Source organism: Bolinopsis microptera, chromosome 5, assembly GCF_026151205.1.
Source record: "Bolinopsis microptera isolate Bmic1 chromosome 5, MBARI_Bmic_1.0, whole genome shotgun sequence".
NCBI lineage: Eukaryota > Metazoa > Ctenophora > Tentaculata > Lobata > Bolinopsidae > Bolinopsis > Bolinopsis microptera.
Window position 1 is genome coordinate 14,248,398 of NC_087076.1, and position 20,585 is coordinate 14,268,982.

General features: G+C 39.4%; 3 protein-coding genes across 6 annotated transcripts in view; 1 reads left to right on the forward strand and 2 right to left on the reverse strand.

Moving 5' to 3' along the window:
- The window catches only part of LOC134815342 (ubiquitin-like modifier-activating enzyme ATG7), a 78,935-nt gene that overhangs the window by 57,361 nt on the left and 989 nt on the right, over positions 1–20,585 (reverse strand). The gene's annotated exons all lie outside the window — the stretch shown is intronic.
- LOC134815363 (zinc finger protein 658B-like) lies at positions 1,429–12,732 on the reverse strand. Its single transcript, XM_063823886.1, has 6 exons — positions 12,623–12,732; positions 12,204–12,324; positions 5,251–5,321; positions 2,901–3,507; positions 2,321–2,451; positions 1,429–2,145 (listed from the first exon to the last, which is right to left on the reverse strand). The coding sequence occupies exons 1-6, from the start codon at positions 12,659–12,661 to the stop codon at positions 1,687–1,689; spliced, it is 1,428 nt and encodes a 475-aa protein (XP_063679956.1). The 5' UTR covers positions 12,662–12,732; the 3' UTR covers positions 1,429–1,686.
- On the forward strand, positions 6,370–12,210 carry LOC134815364 (uncharacterized). Of its 2 annotated transcripts, XM_063823888.1 has the most exons (6): positions 6,370–6,436; positions 6,596–6,934; positions 10,477–10,712; positions 10,831–10,936; positions 11,347–11,778; positions 12,138–12,210. In XM_063823888.1, the coding sequence occupies exons 1-6, from the start codon at positions 6,373–6,375 to the stop codon at positions 12,152–12,154; spliced, it is 1,194 nt and encodes a 397-aa protein (XP_063679958.1). In that variant the 5' UTR covers positions 6,370–6,372; the 3' UTR covers positions 12,155–12,210. The 2 variants fall into 2 exon arrangements, with proteins under 2 accessions (XP_063679958.1, XP_063679957.1); XM_063823887.1 differs by lacking the exon at positions 12,138–12,210 and having other exon boundaries at positions 11,347–11,957.

Consider the following 20,585-nt stretch of genomic DNA (forward strand, 5'->3'; position numbering starts at 1 on the left):
GAATGGCTTCCAAACATGCTGTTCCTCATAGGTTCAAGTGGTAATGTTATTTTCTTTAGCTTTTTCAACGACATTATTTTGCTCATATAATCAAAATATTGACATGGTTCAAATCTGCGGTTCATGGGATGATCGTCTGTTAATATAGTGAGACTCTCAACGTTCACCATGGATCTAAACAAGCTCAATACAACATTTTCATCGTGTTCCCTGATTCCACCATTTTGGCAGATCTCATACATTGTTACACATTTCAACTTCTCCATGATCAGCCCAGCGGGGACTGGTAGTGTCATGATGGATGTTGGGAAATGTAGCTCTTCAAGGGTGCCATGATAGGCGGTGAAGATAAACGGGAAAATAGCCGGTTTAAGTTTATAGCATCGGGTAAGATCTAGAACCTTCATCTTACAGCCTCGTAAGTGCTCAACTATGGATAGCCCCGAAAATAATCCAGCTCTCGATAATTTGAGTTTTTGTAACGTCATGCAGCTTGATTTAAGAATATGACTCAAAGAGGATTCCTTTATCCACTTGTTTGTAATTGAAAGTTGGTGCAGGTTTGAAGGAAATGGAAACGGTGGAACCTCATCCTCTGGATCTATTTTGAAAATGCCTAAGCAATTATCGATGGACAATTTATCAAGATTAGGACACAATTCCACTATAGCCCTATAGCGAAGTTTAACAGTGCTCACCAATGGAGGGCCCCCAAAAACTTTGGTTTTATCGGATATGTTAAATGGTGTAGATATCTTCGATAATATCAACTCAGAAACTATCTCTTCTGTACAATACAAGGCCTGAACAAAATTGAAGACACTCTGTCCGATTTGAACTACACCCTCATCTCTAGGATATTTGTCAGCTTTATGATATTCAGTGGTCGTGAACAAACTTAGTTTTGGTCTACGAAATATCATCGAGTTTGTCAGTGTAAACCATCTTTTGCAGACCAATTGGACATGGACTGATCGAAGAGTCTCTCTAGTAATAAACGAAAATATTAGTCTCAAGCAGTCATCGTTAAGCAAATGAATGGAAATTCTTTCGATGTCGTCTGCTTTACTGTCAACAGTGTTCACGATCGATCCGATGAAAGTTAAGGCTTCGTCCAAAACAATGCGATCATTGTTTGAAACAATATCTTCCATCAAAGTACCGGGTAAATTGAGCCCAAATACTCAGCGATCATCTCTCCTCCTTATAGCATCTACCTGTGGTGGTATGTTAGAGATGATTTCATGTATGTACATCAGAGTTCAACTACAATCATCTAGGAAGTTAAGTATAAAGTACCACTTCAACTTTCTGGATCTTAGTTTAATATCAAATTTTAGATTTGTCTGTGTTAATGGAATAATTGATGTCCCCCGGCCCCGCCCCACGTGTCTACTGTCTAAATCATACTGCATTAAAACAAGTTGGTGAATAGAACTGCTCACATAATATCATTATTTACATTGTGTATACAGCAGTAGTGATTACCAAAAAGACAAAACTGTTAGAAGGGAGCATATGAAATAGGAAGTAGAAAGGCATTCGGAGAAGTAAAATGTCATAACAAACCAAAACTTTTGAGTTTAAATATTACGGATTCTATCAAAATGGATAAATTCACTTAAAATCTGACCTAGTCATTGGTCGATTTGTGCAAATAATAATAGTTTTAACAAACAGATGGTTTTAATCAAACCGGGAATCAGTGGTTATGATAACGTCATCCGAACAGTTCATCAAGGCAGGGACCTGATAAGTTGTCTCGCCTAACGGAGAAGACAAGGTCTCTGACGGCGAAACAGCCGTCTCAACAAAAGTTCTGTCTCCGACTGGAGACGAAGGAAAGTCTGTGTCTCTTTCAGGAGAGGAGGCGGTGGAGGAAGAGTCTCTGATTGGAGACGTTTGAAATTGTCCGTCCCTGAGTCTTGATGCAGAAGTTGGGAACTCTTGATTATTTGAACTTAATTTTGGATAGTGTGGGCTAGTTCCAGGTTTGGAAGAGGGTGAGGGAGGTACACTCGTCTGAGAAGATCTGGAGTTACATGGTGGTTGATTTGTTTGAACTGCATCATCTCGATATTTCCGGTGAGGCCGGCCTTTTCGAAGTTTCCTCTGGTTCGTCCTTGCTCGAGGTTTCACATCGTTCTGAAAAATAGAAATTATTAATCTGAAGAAGAAACCATTATTTATCAGTCTGCAATATTTAAATGTGGCACCTCTTCGGCTCTTCTAATAAACTCAAACACAGAATACAGATTTAACTTGTCTAGTTATACCTACGAAACATATCGCTCAACATAGGATATAACGAACTACTCACAGGGTTGTGTCCCTTGTGTTTCTTAATGTTGTGGGACCTAAAGCCGCTTGCTGTGGCGTACTTTTTACCACATATCCTACACTTGAACCACTCGTCCGGCGTGTGGACCCTCTCGTGTCTCCGTAACTGGGCTGTGTTAAGGTTGTCATACACCATGTGCCATTAGAATGTAGGAGGAAACAGTTGGTATCAGATAATATGGTAAAGACTCAATTATAATAAAGTTGTATGGAATATCGAGTGAATGTCTAGGTTCTCCTCCTGTTTTCGTCATAGTATGCTCCGTTGCATAGAATGGTAAACAATACAATAACGTTAAGACATAAAGGAACTTGATACATCATTTACTAACAAAGCTAGATCAAAGGAGGATCATATAAAAAGTAATTATTGAACCTAGCAACACCTGTTGAAGAAAGTAAAGAACAAAATACAGATTATTGCCTTTTTAATGTAACAGACCTAATTCTTAAGTCAATTGTTACGCAATAACAGCTCTGAATATATCAGCACTGAAACTCTTGTTAAAATTCAGATTTCTATCTCGTGCCAAAATATCTTGTTTGGTTTGTTTACGAACCTTGAGTATTGAAGCGATCATTGCAGACGACACATTTGAACTTGCGTTTATTCTCCTGATTCAGCATGTGGTTCAGTAACCCCTGGTTCCTTGTAAAACTCTCTCCGCAGTACGGACACACGAATATCCGGGTCTTGCCACAACTGTGGCTTTCAAAACTTGCCACTGTCTTGAAGGAAGCCACACATTCCTTGCATTTGTAGCAGATATGATCAGGTTCTTTCAGCCTACCACAACTCAAGCATTTCTCCTCCTTTTTGTGGATCTTTTTGATGTGATCTCGGAGAGAAGTGCCTCTGGCGAAGGATTTATCACAATAGCAGCAAATAAACTGTTTCTCGTTGTGAGTAGCAGTGTGATTTTTGAGACAGTAGGTGGTTTTAAACCCTCTCAGACAGACCCCGCACGTGTACAGTCCCTTGTGTTTAACCAGGTTGTGATCCCGCAGTTTAGTCGGGCTGGAGAATATCTTGTTGCAGTCTCTGCAGAATGTCTGGGAGTAGTAGACGGGGTTGTGATCTGTATTCTCTGGAGGAGGGAGGTGTTCCTCGTAGTGTGTCCTCTGGGCTCCTTCTATTGGCAGCAGCTCCTCGGGGGAGTCGCCGGGCTGGGATTATAATCAGTTAATTATATTACAGTTTTTGGAATCGTTATATTATTACGCTTTAAGATTTCGGAGCCTTTGAATCTTTTACATTTGTGATTTTTTTGTTGGTACGGGGTTTACTGGCTTCGCCTGAATATGACCTCTTTTTACGTCACAGACTGCAACATGATACCTTGTCGACGAAGAACGTAACGTTTAAAAGTTAAAATGTAATTTAAAACAGGAAGTCAAATAATGTCCCGTATTACCCCTTAGTTCCATGGCCAAATAATACGGTAAAATAATTCGGGCAAATTTTATTTGTGAAATAAATTTATTCGGGTGACATGTTCCATGCCCAAATAATTTGCGTGCGGAAATCGATACGCGTATTGGTTGCGTCGGGTGAGATCTAGACTGCGACCACCTAAGTTTAAATTAGGATGAAAATTACGTAAACATCACGTAAACTAGTGTAACAACCAATGTGCAGAAGCAAATTAGTGTCCTTCATATATTTTCTATAAACTTTTTTGTGTAAATTTAAGAAAATAGGGTTGACATATCTAAATTAAGTTGTTTGAACTTTCATAGTCAAGAATAATTCCTTCGCAATTAACATGTTTGACCAACTTAAATTAATATAAAGATATAAGGACTGGGGAGGGGATCATGTTTTGTGTCCGTTTTTGTCCGTTCGGTACCCTATATTTTCAAAACGGACAAAAAGTAGGGCGGACAAGAACGGAACAAAAACAGACAAGAATGTTGTGGAAATAACATTTAGATGCTTCCTCCTCCTCTTCCTCAGTCCTCCTCAGTCCTCCTCCTCCTCCTCCTCAGTCCTCCTCGTCCTTAGTCCTCCTCGTCCTCCTTCTCAGTCCTCCTCGTCCTTCGTCCTCCTTCTCAGTCCTCCTTGTCCTCCTCGTCCTCCTCGTCCTCGTCCTCCTCCTGAGTCCTCCTCCTCCTGAGTCCTTCTCCTCCTAAGTCCTCCTCATCCTCAGTCCTCCTCCTCCTCAGTCCTACTCGTCCTTAGTCCTCTTCCTCCTCCCCCTTCTTCTCAGTCCTCCTCCTCCTCTTCCTCAGTCCTCCTCAGTCATCCTCCTCAGTTCTCCTCAGTCGTCCTAAGTATCAGATAATAAAACATTGGTTCTTGGGAACCCGAAAATGACTCACTGCAGCTCCTCAATAAAATGGCTAATCGTGTAATCGATGTGTAGTGTAATAGCGTTGTTATCATTAGTGTTATGATGATATGCGTTAGGTAATCCCAGAAACATTTAGGACAACGAAATGCAATTATAGTATTGATTACAACCGCAGCGACTATATTATTTGAGTGAAATTTAAAAAATTCGTGCGCAAGTTCACGAATTTTTTTAGCCCGAATATTTCAGTCGAAGCGAAAAATGTGGGTTAAAAATTCGGGCAAATTTTATTTGGGTGAAAAATTTGAGTGAAAATTCGGGCATGGAACTTAGGGGTTATGTTACCTGCTCAAGGCTGTGAATCAGGAGATGATTCAGCCCCTTTAGTTCAACTGATCGTTTTGTTTAACTTGTATTATTATATACTGTTCATGAAGAGCTAGCCTCTAATTTTCGAGCTTTTAGAGCATTTATATTGTTTTTTTGAGCTTTCAGAGGCAAGCTTTGGGCGGGCGAGGTATAGTTCGCATGCACTCTATCAGGCACCTATATTTAAATTATTTCAAGACCCCTATTTTGTAGCAGCCTGATTGTTGTTGTTGTTTGGGTTGTTTACCTGCTCATTGTGAGGTATGTGGTATGTGACTTGGTCCTGATTTTGTTCACTCCCCACCACCAGCACAGACTCTGAAATTGCACTGAATATTGTCGAATATTTTACGTTTTTCTGTGGAAAATCATTAACAATAATTACCGAAGGGAGGTTCCATTGGGCCAGGTAGCGATAGTTGTAAGACAGCCGAGTGCTGAGGTTTGTTACGTAGATATCTATTGTTAATAATAGTGAGTGCTAGTAGGAGGTCCTCCCTTGGACCGAGGTCCCGGAGAAAAGGCTCCCTGTCCTATTGGGGGTCAGATACCACCGACCACACAAGAAGGAAGAAGAAAAACATTTAGTAATTAGCATATCATTACTTTGCATTCAACGTTAAAAATCGACACATTTCATATGTGAATCAGAAAGTCAGGAAATCAGACAGTTAGGGATAAAAGGGCCTACTTTTCAAATCATTGTCATTAGCTCTTGATAATAATTTAACCTCCTTAAACTCTGAATATTTAATGTTCAACGTCGAATTTTTAGTCTAAAATCGTTGATTTTAGACAAGGAATAGGTCTTGAATAGTGAATAAAGTATCTATATCTTGAAAGCAATAACAAGAATTGCGCCCGTTGTTTCGTTTTGGCGGACGCTAGATTTCCATTTCACTATAACTATTAATATAAGCTCTAATCAGCTCACCTTATAATATTAATAATAATATTGAACCATCAGTACACTACGCGTGCCACGTTCAAGTTGGGCTTATTACAAAATATTATACATTACTAGTATACATTAAAATACGCTCGTGCGCCGCGCATTCATTGACCACAGACTGGCTATACACCACATCTCCGCAAGCAATCCCCGTGCGCGTGCGCGCGGCAAGTTGACATGGTAACGAACGGAAGCAAGTAAGTACGTAAGGAACACGACATATATTTGACCCACCTACTGCAATCCCCAAAATCCACGTTTTTCTGCAAAAACGTCCATTCGTAACCTTTCACTATTGCCTTTTTTCAAAAGGGTGAAAAGGAAAAAATTCAGGCGATTTTCATAGAAAGGAGGGTCTGCTTTTAATAAAATAGAAATGAACCCTTGTGACCAGCAAAAATACTCTCTAGGAATTCCATGAAATACAGTGGATCTCACGTGGATTGTTTCGTCTTGCTAGCTTATATCATGCTTACAGCAGGTATTTTGGTGATCGTTAATATCAAATTATAATGTAATATATACATATTTTCTATGATCACGATTAACATGCGTACTACATTTTGTGGGTTTTCAATTTTCGTGATAAGGTTTCCAAACTAATTCAATGTATCAAAAGTTTCAATACGTTCTCAAACAGGTGTGACCACAGCAGCAGAATACGAATTTAAACACGAAACAGGCCAATCAAAACATGACGGAGGAGCAACATCAGGATACTTCTACACACTGGTGGGTAGCGAGGGTGAAACGGGAGAGCACGACTGTGTAGGAGACAGAGCAGGGGCCAGCTCTTGTACTGTGACTGATGAGAAGAATATTGGGGATCTGCAGGGGGTTAGGATACGGAACAGCGGAGAAGACTCCTGGACCTTTGTCAAGATGGAGGTGGAGATAGACGGGGTGGTGTGGGGAGTCTGGGAGGGCTCCCTTCAAGTGGATGATTATAAGACAAAAGATATAACTTTTACACGAACAGGTAAATTGTGTGCCAGAAGTCTTACCATGGCCTGGTAGATAGGGGCCTCACTAAATTGGGTAGATAGGGGCCTCACTAAATTGGGGGGGGGGGGGGGGGGCAACCATATTAAAGTATATTAAAATGTAGGATTTTTCCCGATTTTGACCCGGGGATATACTTTAATATACTTTAATATACCTACAATATACTTATATATCCCTATCTCCTTGGAGGCCTATATCAAAAATTGTTGCCCAAAATAAGCTTGAAATGCAATTCTTAATCGATTCCAAAAAGTTTTTGAAAAAATATTGAAAACTGATGGAGTTATTTCAATTTTAATGGAGTCATTTTGGCTAGTATTCCGAACTGAGATATTATGTGCAATTTTCCCAATTTTGTTCATGGAGGTCTTTTTACTTAGTATCCACTATATTCAACAAACACTGAGTTATATCTTTCACATAGAGTTAGTCTCATTAAAAAATATTGAAATTTCATCGAATTTGGGTAAAAGCGAATTTGGGCAAAAGCGTATGCCCAAATATGGGCATATTTTTTAAAGCTCATAACTCAGCCAATTTTTGACCAATCTGGATGGAAATTCATGTACTAGTCCTAAAACAGGCTTATCTTGCGAATCTGAGTGAAAAATATAGTTCATCATGTAAATCTTAACGAAGAATATAAATCTTCTAATTGTAGGTATATATTAAAGTATATTAAAATGTAGGATTTTTTCCGATTTTGACCCGGGGATATACTTTAATATACTTTAATATGGTTGGCCCCCCCCCCCCCCCGCCCCCCAAATTGGGTAGATTGGGGCCTCACTAAATTGGGTAGATAGGGGCCTCACTAAATTGGGTAGATAGGGGCCTCACTAAATTGGGTAGAAAGGGGCCTCACTAAATTGGGTAGATAGGGGCCTCACTAAATTGGGTAGATAGGGGCCTCACTAAATTGGGTAGATAGCTATAGGGGCCTCACTAAATTGGGTAGATAGGGGCCTCACTAAATTGGGTAGATAGGGGCCTCACTAAATTGGGTAGATAGGGGCCTCACTAAATTGGGTAGAAAGGGGCCTCACTAAATTGGGTAGATAGGGGCCTCACTAAATTGGGTAGATAGGGGCCTCACTAAATTGGGTAGATAGGGGCCTCACTAAATTGGGTAGATAGCTATAGGGGCCTCACTAAATTGGGTAGATAGGGGCCTCACTAAATTGGGTAGATAGGGGCCTCACTAAATTGGGTAGATAGGGGCCTCACTAAATTGGGTAGATAGGGGCCTCACTAAATTGGGTAGAAAGGGGCCTCACTAAATTGGGTAGATAGGGGCCTCACTAAATTGGGTAGATAGGGGTCTCACTATATTGGGTAGATAGGGGCCTCACTAAATTGGGTAGATAGGGGCCTCACTAAATTGGGTAGATAGGGGCCTCACTAAATTGGGTAGATAGGGGCCTCACTACATTGGGTAGATAGGGGCCTCACTAAATTGGGTAGATAGGGGCCTCACTAAATTGGGTAGATAGGGGCCTCACTAAATTGGGTAGATAGGGGCCTCACTAAATTGGGTAGAAAGGGGCCTCACTAAATTGGGTAGATAGGGGCCTCACTAAATTGGGTAGATAGGGGCCTCACTAAATTGAGTAAATAGGGGCCTCACTAAATTGGGTAGATAGGGGCCTCACTAAATTGGGTAAATAGTGGCCTCACTAAATTGGGTAGATAGGGGTCTCACTAAATTGGGTAGATAGGGGCCTCACTAAATTGGGTAGATAGGGGCCTCACTAAATTGGGTAGATAGGGGCCTCACTAAATTGGGTAGATAGGGGCCTCACTAAATTGGGTAGATAGGGGCCTCACTAAATTGGGTAGATAGGGGCCTCACTAAATTGGGTAGAAAGGGGCCTCACTAAATTGGGTAGATAGGGGCCTCACTAAATTGGGTAGATAGGGGCCTCACTAAATTGGGTAGATAGGGGCCTCACTAAATTGGGTAGATAGGGGCCTCACTAAATTGGGTAGATAGGGGCCTCACTAAATTGGGTAGATAGGGGCCTCACTACATTGGGTAGATAGGGGCCTCACTAAATCGGGTAGATAGGGGCCTCACTAAATTGGGTAGATAGGGGCCTCACTAAATTGGGTAGATAGGGGCCTCACTAAATTGGGTAGAAAGGGGCCTCACTAAATTGGGTAGATAGGGGCCTCACTAAATTGGGTAGATAGGGGCCTCACTAAATTGGGTAGATAGGGGCCTCACTAAATTGGGTAGATAGGGGCCTCACTACATTGGGTAGATAGGGGCCTCACTAAATTGGGTAGATAGGGGCCTCACTAAATTGGGTAGAAAGGGGACTCACTAAATTGGGTAGATAGGGGCCTCACTAAATTGGGTAGATAGGGGCCTCACTAAATTGGGTAGATAGGGGCCTCACTAAATTGGGTAGATAGGGGCCTCACTAAATTGGGTAGATAGGGGCCTCACTAAATTGGGTAGATAGGGGCCTCACTAAATTGGGTAGATAGGGGCCTCACTAAATTGGGTAGAAAGGGGCCTCACTAAATTGGGTAGATAGGGGCCTCACTAAATTGGGTAGATAGGGGCCTCACTAAATTGGGTAGATAGGGGCCTCACTAAATTGGGTAGATAGCTATAGGGGCCTCACTAAATTGGGTAGATAGGGGCCTCACTAAATTGGGTAGATAGGGGCCTCACTAAATTAGGTAGATAGGGGCCTCACTAAATTGGGTAGATAGGGGCCTCACTAAATTGGGTAGAAAGGGGCCTCACTAAATTGGGTAGATAGGGGCCTCACTAAATTGGGTAGATAGGTGTCTCACTATATTGGGTAGATAGGGGCCTCACTAAATTGGGTAGATAGGGGCCTCACTAAATTGGGTAGATAGGGGCCTCACTAAATTGGGTAGATAGGGGCCTCACTACATTGGGTAGATAGGGCCTCACTAAATTGGGTAGATAGGGGCCTCACTAAATTGGGTAGATAGGGGCCTCACTAAATTGGGTAGATAGGGGCCTCACTAAATTGGGTAGATAGGGGCCTCACTAAATTGGGTAGATAGGGGCCTCACTACATTGGGTAGATAGGGGCCTCACTAAATTGGGTAGATAGGGGCCTCACTAAATTGTGTAGATAGGGGCCTTACTAAATTGGGTAAATAGTGGCCTCACTAAATTGGGTAGATAGGGGCCTCACTAAATTGGGTAGATAGGGGCCTCACTAAATTGGGTAGATAGTGGCCTCACTAAATTGGGTAGATAGGGGCCTCACTAAATTCGGTAGATAGGGGCCTCACTAAATTGGGTAGATAGGGGCCTCACTACATTGGGTAGATAGGGGCCTCACTAAATTGGGTAGATAGGGGCCTCACTAAATTGGGTAGATAGTGGCCTCACTAAATTGGTTCTTCCTCTGCAGTAATTCCTTCAGATACAAAATAGTAGAAATTACTCTGAGGCACTCTAAATACAATGGCTGCCATTGCATTTGATATTATCATCACTATTTACATCACATTATCTAATTTCAGCTGCTCAATACAAGATTACTTACTCAATATGGGACGACAGTAACGCAAGGACAAGAGACCCCCAGTACGTTAAAATCAAAGGAACAAAGGGGGAGACGAACGAAAATCTGTGTGATGAAAATTTTGATGTAACAAACCAAGATGTGGCGTGTGTTTTTATAAGTGATGTCAACATCGGGGATTACGAATGTGTGTCTTTGAGGACTACTGGAACTGATGGAATTGATCTTATAAAGGTGAAAGAGAATCTGGATTCTTAATAAAGTTATAACTTTATCAGGCGCGAACGATAGTACATTAGAAATGAAAATAAGAATACTATTTTCTAATCTGACAATATGACAACCCCACCAGGTGACGGTTCAAATAAATGACACAGTGGTCCACACCCTTGTACCTGAAAGCAACCAAGACTTTATAGGACTGGATAATAGAGAAACAAAAGAGTTTTGTAGAGAAGGTAATTGATAGATAGATACCTATAATTGATAGATAATTGATAGGTAATTGGTGGACAATTGATATGTAATTGATAGGTAATTGGTATACAATTGATAGGTAATTGGTAGACAATTGATAGATAATTGATAGGTAATTGGCAGACAATTGATAGGTAATTGGTAGACAATTGATAGATAATTGATAGGTAATTGATATGTAATTGATAGGTAATTGGGAGATAATTGATAGGTCATTGATATGTTATTGATAGATAGTTAGATACTTCCTTCTGTGAAGGCCAGCGCAAAAACTAACAATAATACAATTTTACCATGATTAAAAACTTTAAAATGAACAATGACCTAATTTTATTGTTCAGTTCTTCCAAGGAATGGGTGACCACTTACTAATCATGCTAATAAATTGCAGATACTTTGACCCTGAGAATAACATGTGACGATCGCTTGGAGTTGTATCTTGATGGCGTGCAACAACAACACAGTGCTCTCGGAATATGGAGCCAGGAGTCAACATTTGAGGAAATAACAACCGAATTAGAAATTATAGCCTTGAAATGTGTAAACACTGGAGGAGCTAAAGGTATAATAGCATCACTAGAGAAAGAAGATGGAGACGTTGTCTACTACACCGATACTTACTGGAAATGCTCATCTGTCCTTGAAGAGGGCTGGCAACTCTCGGGGTTTCAGGATACTTCAGATAATTGGCACAATGCCATTAAAGTAGGAGACAATGGGAACCCTACCTGGGGATACATTGGACAGATATCACATGATGCTGATTGGATCTGGGCGAGAGCTGGATGGACAGTTTACTGCCGAGGAGTCGTATTTAATAAAGGTAAGAATATAAACCCGAATACTTATTTTAGGCATTTTGTTAATATCACCACTATACCCCACTAAATCCACATGACTATATTTAGCTCATCAAGCATTATACGAGTCACAACACCAACTTCACAACCTGATATAATATTTTTTGGTTCGCACGCGCATGTGGCTGCATGTTGCTCGAAAAAAGTAAAATAGTAACCACTTGTAACAGTAAGCTTATCCTTAACCAAGATATAAACAATAAGTTTCAGTCATTAACTTAGAATGAGATAATAATATGACTGAATGCTCGGAAAAAGTAAAATATTTACCACTTGTAACAGTAAGCATATCCTTAACCAAGAAATAAACAATACGTTTCAGTCATTAACTTAGAATGAGATAATAATATGACTGCATGCTTATAAAGAAGAGTGGCAGATTTCTTACCAGTCGGTAGTTGGATGAGTTGATGGACGACCTGTCCGTCAGTGTTATTAGAGAGGAGAATACAGGTGACACTCTCACTGGGAGCGCCAGAGGAGTACACAACATTTCTGGCAGATTCGCTCTGAAAAGACTGGGGGTAAAATCTTGTTAGGTATGAACTATGAGAAAATGAATGCAAAGGAAACGTAAAATTGGGTAATTTAAGTGATCTTGACTTCGACCCTGTCATTATTATCGTAGACTATAAAGGCACAGTGTTTTTGTAGTTTGTTAACAGTAATCTGTTACTCAACGATACTCGCTGTCACAACATATGGGATCAATATACATTTTGCCCCAGAAACATAAAACACAAAGAAGTGAAACCAGATTGTATACATATATCTTATTCAGATTCATGGTGAAGTTGATAGTATTACCTGGGTTGTAGTGATGTTGGAAGGAACTGAATCATCCATAATATTAATCTGTGCTTATCTTTGATTTAATATCTATTATAAAAAGTAATTTTTGCTATTTAAATCATGCCTTATATATGAAAAAAGTTTGTTAGTTGTTATTTTTCAAATGCCCCATCATTGTACTCACACATTTGTTACATGTTTGATTGTTGGAAATTGATTTATAATTTTACATTATTTTCATGTTCAGATAAATAGCTTTTATCGATTGGATATGAATAACAATTGGTTGATGGTTATGGTCATTTTCTAATAAGCCAACATGCCCAGTGATAAGCAAATAAAGAATGTTGGAGCAAAAATATATCAGGATGAATCCTTCAATCTAGTAAAATTATAAGGTCAAAAATAAAGCAATTTAAAACTTAAGTATTCATCTATCAGGCTTAAAAATTTCCAGACAGCTATACAAACATGATAAAATTTCGAATGTCATCTTTGATATCAATGTATATGTCAAAATTCAAATGAAGTTTACATTATAGTTATTTTATATTTGGGCAAGAAGTAAAGTAAAGAACAAAGATTTTATTTTATACCCACAATCAATACATAGTAAGTTCAAACGTTCATGATAAATAACGCTGCTAAATTTCAATGAAACTAATAAATCAATGAAACTAATAAATCAATGTTTTAGCTCATTTTACAAAGTCAAATATTTAAAACAATTAAAATTGTATAGTGCTCAATTTGTAAATGACTAGTTGATCTTTGCTATTGGAAGTTTGTCAAGGACTGGCAGCTAGCGGGGGCAAGGAATGCACGGGCTTAGGGGCTTTTGTGCACACCAGAACACTAGCTCGGTAGATTTTTGGAAACTAGAAGGACTGAAAACTAAAATTGTTTTTGATGGAGGCTGAGGCATGTTTTTGAGAGGGACGGTATAATAGCTTGTGGTAACAACAGGCCTTTACTTTAATAGGATGAAGTTTTAGTTTTAGGACAGGAAGAAGGCATTAAGAAGATTTGCTCTTTGTTTACAAGGCAGAATATAAGCAATGTTGGTTATAATATGTATCAATATCTAGATCTTCGTTTATCAATTTTCACTAAATGGGTTTAAAATTTTAATAGGGAGGGAAATTCATCAACTTTATTAAGTACCTATCAAAAATAAATCTTATATCAATGTAATATATTAAAAATCATAATCCTAAGTCTAATAATAAATCTGTTAAAAACACTTTCTCACTACACTGCGCTCACACACGTTAGTAAGACAAAGGAAAATGCACACCTGGCAGCTAATTTTCAATTTCAAGATAATCATTTTGGATGTGTGGACCCTAGGGTAGACTTAATGTCAAAATTTAGATTAGAGCATTCGAAATCTTTGTTTGTCCAATCAAGATCAGCATGGTTATGCTGGTTGACGAGCAGTGATTGCTTCATCCTAGACTTCAGGCAGGCCACACTTAGACAGTAGTCACGTATACCAAGCTTAGGCACAATTACGTTCCAAATACGAGTCGTTCTGCTATTGAAGTTGTCAGGGGGGTCTGCTTGGCTTAGTATAAGGGTGGGTTTCCTACTTGAGCAGGTGAAATTTTCATGGAGGGAAATCGGAGCACGGAATTTCATGATTTTATAGAGCTCAAGGAAACAATGGTAAGTGTACAGGTTTTGGACGGCAAGTATTCCGTGTTCCTTGAACAAAGGTTTCGTGTGCTCTTTCAAGAAAAATTTTTTGTTCAGATTTTGGTTGCCAAACGGTCGAGCACGAGCACAGGTCTTAAATTTATCTAGGTATGCCTCCCTGTCGCCAAACAGTACCCTGAGACAATATTTTTGTGCTTTGAATACAGAACTTATACGAGTTTTGGCTGCCCCACCCCAAACCGTGATACAATAGGAGAGGTGTGATTCAAATAGAGTGTAATACAACTGGCGGTGTAAGAAATCTGGGAGGGAGCAGCGTAGGCGGCAGAGAGTTGATGTTGCATGGCTGAGAGAACGCCTAAGTGATTTTATATGTTCTTCCCAGGTTAGCTTTTCATCGATGACGACTCCCAGAAACTTAGCAGATGCAACTTGTTTTATTGGAAAGTTATCAATGGTTAGAGTATATTCAGAATTATTGTCAGTCTGGGAGGACGATGCTGGTTTAAAGTGAATGAAACAGCATTTAGACAAGTTGACATGGAGTTTGTTTGCTCGCATGTAGGAATATAAACTAGCTAAAAGAGAATTACCACGCATATATGCCTCCTTTTTAGATTTCCCAGTCACAAATATATTGGTGTCATCAGCGAAGGTGACAAATGATCCCAAACTGGAGCTGTTGGCGATATCATTAATATATAGGAGAAATAAGAGAGGTCCAAGAATCGAACCCTGAGGGACTCCAAACTGTATTTTCAAGGCGTCAGATTTCTCACCAACAACTTCAGTATATTGTGATCTATTTGTTAGGTAACTTTTTATAAGATCATTTGCCACCCCACGTATCCCATAGCCCTGTAATTTGACAAGTAATGTACCATGATCTATTGTATCAAAAGCTTTGCTAAGGTCTATGAATATGCCTAAGACATGATGCTTAAGTTTTAGAGATTCAGTTATAAGGTTTACTGAGTGATTAACTGCATGTGAAGTAGAGTGTGACTGCCTGAAGCCAAATTGTGTTTTAGATATTATACCCTGTGAGCTAGCAAACGAATATATTCTTGAGTAAATGATCTTTTCAAAGATTTTACCAAATATAGAGAGAGTAGAGATTGGGCGGTAGTTTTCTATCTCTTCAGGGTTTCCCTTCTTAAATACAGGAGTTATTCTACCAGTCTTTAAAACGTCGGGGAACGTGCCATTAGACATTAAGATGTTGATGTATCGACTAAGGATCGGTGTAATTACGTGAGATGATCTTTTGATTACACTAACAGGAATATCACTTGCTTTTCCATTTTCAAATCCTTTTATTATTTCCGTTATCTCATAAGGTGTACAGTCTTCTAACATAATCGATTTTTCATTAGTCTTTCCAAGGAAATCATAGAATGTTTTTATAGGGAGAATTGGTAAACCAGAGGCCTCACTGCTACTAAGTGTTTCATTGAGCTTAGGGGCAATAGAAACAAAGTAAGAGTTGAATCCATTGGCTATGACTCTACGATTCATGATTCGTTCGTTGTTTATGATAAAGGGAGGCTTAGTTTGCTTCTTTTTCTTGCCCCTGAGCTCATTGATTATCTGCCACGTTTTTTTGCTGTTTTCTATATTTTTATGGATTTCATTGCAGTAGTACGATCGTTTGGCGACCTTGATAATACTTTTAAGCATTCTTCGGTAGTCACTGAAGACTTTATAGAGCAGTACATTACCCTCAGGGTTTCTATTTGTTACAGTGCTTGACCAGTCTCTACAGAGTTCATGTTTTCTTTCAACTGAGACAATGATTCCATCGGTAATCCACGGGTTGAGTTTGGGAGTCCTTTTGGTAACTTTTGGTACATCAAGCTTACAGTGTTTATCAAGTGTTTCATTGAAGCAGTCCAAGAACTCATTGAAGTTTACCGAGGGAGTTAAGTCATTCACCTTCACCTCGAGTTCATTAACAAAATTAGTGAGTTTGGAACTTGAATAATCATAGTAGCGAACATGTTTAAGTTTTTCAGTACTGTTTTTGGTAGGAATTGACGTGAAGGTGAATATAAAGGCATGGTCACCAATCCTATCATTCAATACACCGGAGAGAAGTACATGATCTATCTCTGATGTGAGGATATTGTCAATACATGAGTTTTTACAGTTAGGACGGAAGTGGGTAGCAAGTGATATAGTAGGATACATATTGTTACGAAGTAACGTGTCCTCAAATAACTGGCTGGAGGTTTGTACATTGAGGAGGTTAGAGTTAAAATCGCCAAGAATATGGAACTTTTTACCAGCCAACTGCTTAGATATATCCTCAAGAGTTTGACAAAAGGTCTCACTACAGCCATTTGGAGGACGATAAGCAACCCCATATGTCAGTTTATCACCCGAGCTAAGAGTAATTTCAACAAATAAGCACTCAATATCTTTTGTACAGTGAGATAGATTTTCGATTACTACAGCATTCAGGCGATCAGAGACATATAAGGATACTCCTGTTCCTTTTTTCTTATCAGGGAATGGTACTTGACAAAATGTTGTATAGGAGGGGATTTGGTATAAGCCTTGTTGGCTTGGATCGATGTTGGTCTCAGCCAATCCAATGACATCAAAATTACACGGGAGGGTCTTATGTTCTATTAAAAAGCTGTCAAAATTACTAGCAAACCCATCTATATTGCAAAACAGAGCTGGCAGATAAGGGCATATTTCAAAACTGGTTCCACTTGGAGGAAATTTCAGAAATGCTTTTATCAATCCAATTTTGGAAATTTTAGAATGTTTGAACTTTATACTTTGAAAATCTGCAATATTGGAGACATCAATCTACTCTATCATGCAAAAATAGCTCATTCTATCATCGACACTAAAACAATCCTCAAAAGTGTGCTCTACTTCATAACGTCTCTAGATTAGGCCTTTGCTTGAACTAAACCCAAATTTTGTGTGTTAGTATATGAGATTTCATTTTTACAGACTGATATAAAGCCCAATCAAGGAGAATGAGCTAACATGGGGAAAATGTGGTTTAAAAATTTTTGTCACTCCGTAACAAAAAGGTGTCAAAAAGTTATCTATTCTCTTAACTACACGCCTATTGCATTCCATATTTTCTGAAGTATCTCAGTGACCTTACACTAAGATTTTCCAACATTTTCGATTGATAACATTATAATTTAAGAGGAAATATGATGAGCCAAACTTTGGTCACTCCGTAACGCTGTGTTACGGAGTGACAAATTCAAGGGACATTGTCACTCCGTAACGAATTTTTTTTATTGACATTGGACACATAGTGTCCAATCAGGTTGTCATAAATACACCAAAGGAGTTTGCAACCTATGCTGACAGTCTTCTCAAGTCAATCAATGTCGTGTATGTTGGAGATCTAGCCTCAGGTATGGAAGAGGAGTGCAGAAGGAAAGCAAGACCAGTTCCAGGAACCTTAAAAGTGCACCACATTGTCCGTTCTTTCAAAGATAACAGCTGCATCCTTACCTTTAGGGGCACGTCAGTTGATGGATCTTTGATAAAGAAGATAGAGTATGCCGATGAATCATCTGCTCAGACGACTTCAACAACAGTTATTGGAGAGGAGGAAACACCATCATCTTCTAACAGCTGTGAAACTTACAACATTGATCAATTCGTGATTGTTAACTGGGAGGGTGAACTTTATCCAGGAAAAGTTATTGGCAAGCCAGACAGCAGTAACCTTACCGTTAAGTGCCTTGTACCAGCTGGAAAACCTGGATCAATCTGGAAATGGCCTGACAAAGAGGACGTCCATGATTACGAACTTAGTGACGTGAAAGGAGCTATTGGTATGCCGAAGCTTTTGCCGGGAACAGGGAGAAGAATAGAGTTTGAAGTACCTGAACTTGCTTATAAGTGGGGTGTAAAGGTTTGAATTTTCGTTAATCTGTGTACATTGTACAGTTTATAACTTTAAACAAATAAGCCCAGATTTTTAAACATTTCATTATGATATGTCACTCTGTAACAGATTCTTAACCGAGTAATATTTGTAGAAAGTAAAACCAATGAGACTGATTTTTATGCAGTTGTTTATATTTTTCAAACAGTGATTTAAATGTGCTGTATTTTAAGGGAAATTTACAGAGTTGTAAGCTCCAGGGTTGATTTTTTATCACATGATCGTATTTTTATTCATAATTGTGATCAAGACTAATGAATTGTACCAGATTTGATTTATTTCACATCAATAAATTTGTGTGTCTACCTTGTTTAAGTGTTATCTATCTAATTTTGAAAAGAATTCTACTATTTAGAGCCAGGCACAGGATGAAAAATGATGAAAAATTCGAGTGGAATGAGAGACTGTTTGATGCGTCACTCCGTAACAGTCACTCCGTAACAATCCCCAAAATTTTTGAAGCCTCAAATTTTTTACTCCTTAGGCAATACACACTTTTTCCTGATTAATTATTGAAGGAAAATGTCTGAAAAGTGCCTGGAAGCCGTCAAAATGCAACTTTCAAGAATATCTGAGATAAAAATTAGGTCAGAATATGGGTGTACCAAAATCTGAAAATTTATCTAGTCACTCCGTAACCAAATTTCGACTTTTAATTACTCAAAAACGGATTGATTTCTCACTATTTTCTTTGGCAGATATGTAAATCGTAGGTTTGAAAAGCCTTAGAAACATAATTTAACCAATAATGAACCTGTTTTCTTGGACATTTTTCGGAAAAAATGGGTAAAATTGTCACACCGTAACATTCTATAGTTTTGAAATATGCCCATAAGCAGAATTTTTATTTTTCTCAGGAAAAAGTTTGCTGATTGAGTTTGCTAGTTCTTGTTTTGTGTAACACTTACAGTCTTCAAGTATTGAAGAGAATTTAGCTATGGTGACATCTTCCTGGTTGTTTGTATCATAGAATTTATCTGAATCATCATATCTTTGGCTGCTTGGAAATGGGCAATACCTATCTTCTATTGTACTACAGCAATCACTACACATCCATAGACCGTTTTTGCTTGTAAATTTCGCGGATCTGAAGCACTTAGTATGAACAACTTTGCTGCAATTTTCACATTCTAAGAGTGGCTGGCCAATATTAATGTATTTACTACAGGGGTCGCACACATCTTTAATAAGTTTCATAATCATGATAAACTAAGTGGGATAAACTCCCACTGGTCGGGTGGCCTTCCTTTGTCTTACTCTCTCCTGTCTCTCCCTCACATACACCCACTGTTTCAGACATCTCACAAATTTAGCAATACCAAGCTCTCCGAGATGGATTTCATCACCATTTCTCGTGAGTTTCATAGCAAGCAACCCTTTACCGTCTAAAAAGTGGCCAACACCAAGGTGCCATGCATTCTGGTTAAAGCTAGAGTACAACATTTCATCAACCAAGCTGTTGAATGCCATAATGTTTTTATTCATCTTAGGGAGTCTAGACGGTAAAACTGCTGTGACAAACAACTTCGCCTTAGGGCACAGTTTCTGGATCTGCTGGATTTTCAGGTGGAGAATGTCTACCAGCTGGTGTATATCACCAGGTGACTGCACATTTTCAACTCGTAGATCGTTGGTCCCACAAACTAAGATGACGTTGCTATAACCAATGCAGAGCTTAGGGTCTATTGCACTGACCTTGTTGGCTTTAACACGTTCACCTGGGAAGGACTGTCCAAGGGTTCCAGTACCGACACCGAACTTGATGGGCTTGGTGTTAGAGTCGCCCATGATGATGCAGCTCCTGCTAAACTGTTTGCTCACAGTTCTCAGTGTGATGGAGAACCTTCCTGTCTGCACAGAAGACTGAGTTTCAGCAGGACCTGTTTCATCAATACCGTGACGATACCAGGCTTGTGACGATCGTGTCATCACATACACTGAGTTAGATTCTGGACTCACACTATGAACATACTCAGTTGAGGCTTCGTTTCCGGTCTCATGGATGCACTTAAAGCACACCTTCCTGACGTCGCCTATGCTGATAGTAGCAATTTCTGAGTTAGCAATAATCTCAGACTCATCGTCAGAGTGAAAAGGGAGCTTGCTACTAGTGGTGGTATCAACTGAGGGAGGGTAGTAGTTTATTAGGATGGAGTTGGGCTTATGGGTCAGTCTGCACTTTGATGTAACTGCGTCTATGGCTGAGGCAAGGGGTGCTGGGATTGTGGGGGATAGGGGTGGGTCTGAATCACCAGTATAAGAGTAGTCTTCCCCAAACTTGAGGACCTGTCTTCCATTCTTCGGGATGAACTTATTACTAGCTTGGCTCTCCAGGAGAAACTCTGTAACTTCTTTGAGGATCTCAGCACTTAGCACATCGACCAGGTA

What these genes read in the sequence shown, in the direction of transcription:
- LOC134815364 (XM_063823887.1), top strand. Translation starts at nt 6,373, where the DNA reads ATGAAATACAGTGGATCTCACGTGGATTGTTTCGTCTTGCTAGCTTAT. An exon ending in TTATATCATGCTTACAGCAG is followed by an intron (nt 6,437 to 6,595) that starts GTATTTTGGTGA and finishes GTTCTCAAACAG; the next exon opens with GTGTGACCACAGCAGCAGAA. An exon ending in ATGGAATTGATCTTATAAAG is followed by an intron (nt 10,713 to 10,830) that starts GTGAAAGAGAAT and finishes CAACCCCACCAG; the next exon opens with GTGACGGTTCAAATAAATGA.
- LOC134815363 (XM_063823886.1), bottom strand. Translation starts at nt 12,661, where the DNA reads ATGGATGATTCAGTTCCTTCCAACATCACTACAACCCAG. An exon ending in ACATACCTCACAATGAGCAG is followed by an intron (nt 3,508 to 5,250) that starts GTAAACAACCCA and finishes TTATAATCCCAG; the next exon opens with CCCGGCGACTCCCCCGAGGA. An exon ending in TGATCGCTTCAATACTCAAG is followed by an intron (nt 2,452 to 2,900) that starts GTTCGTAAACAA and finishes ACCTTAACACAG; the next exon opens with CCCAGTTACGGAGACACGAG.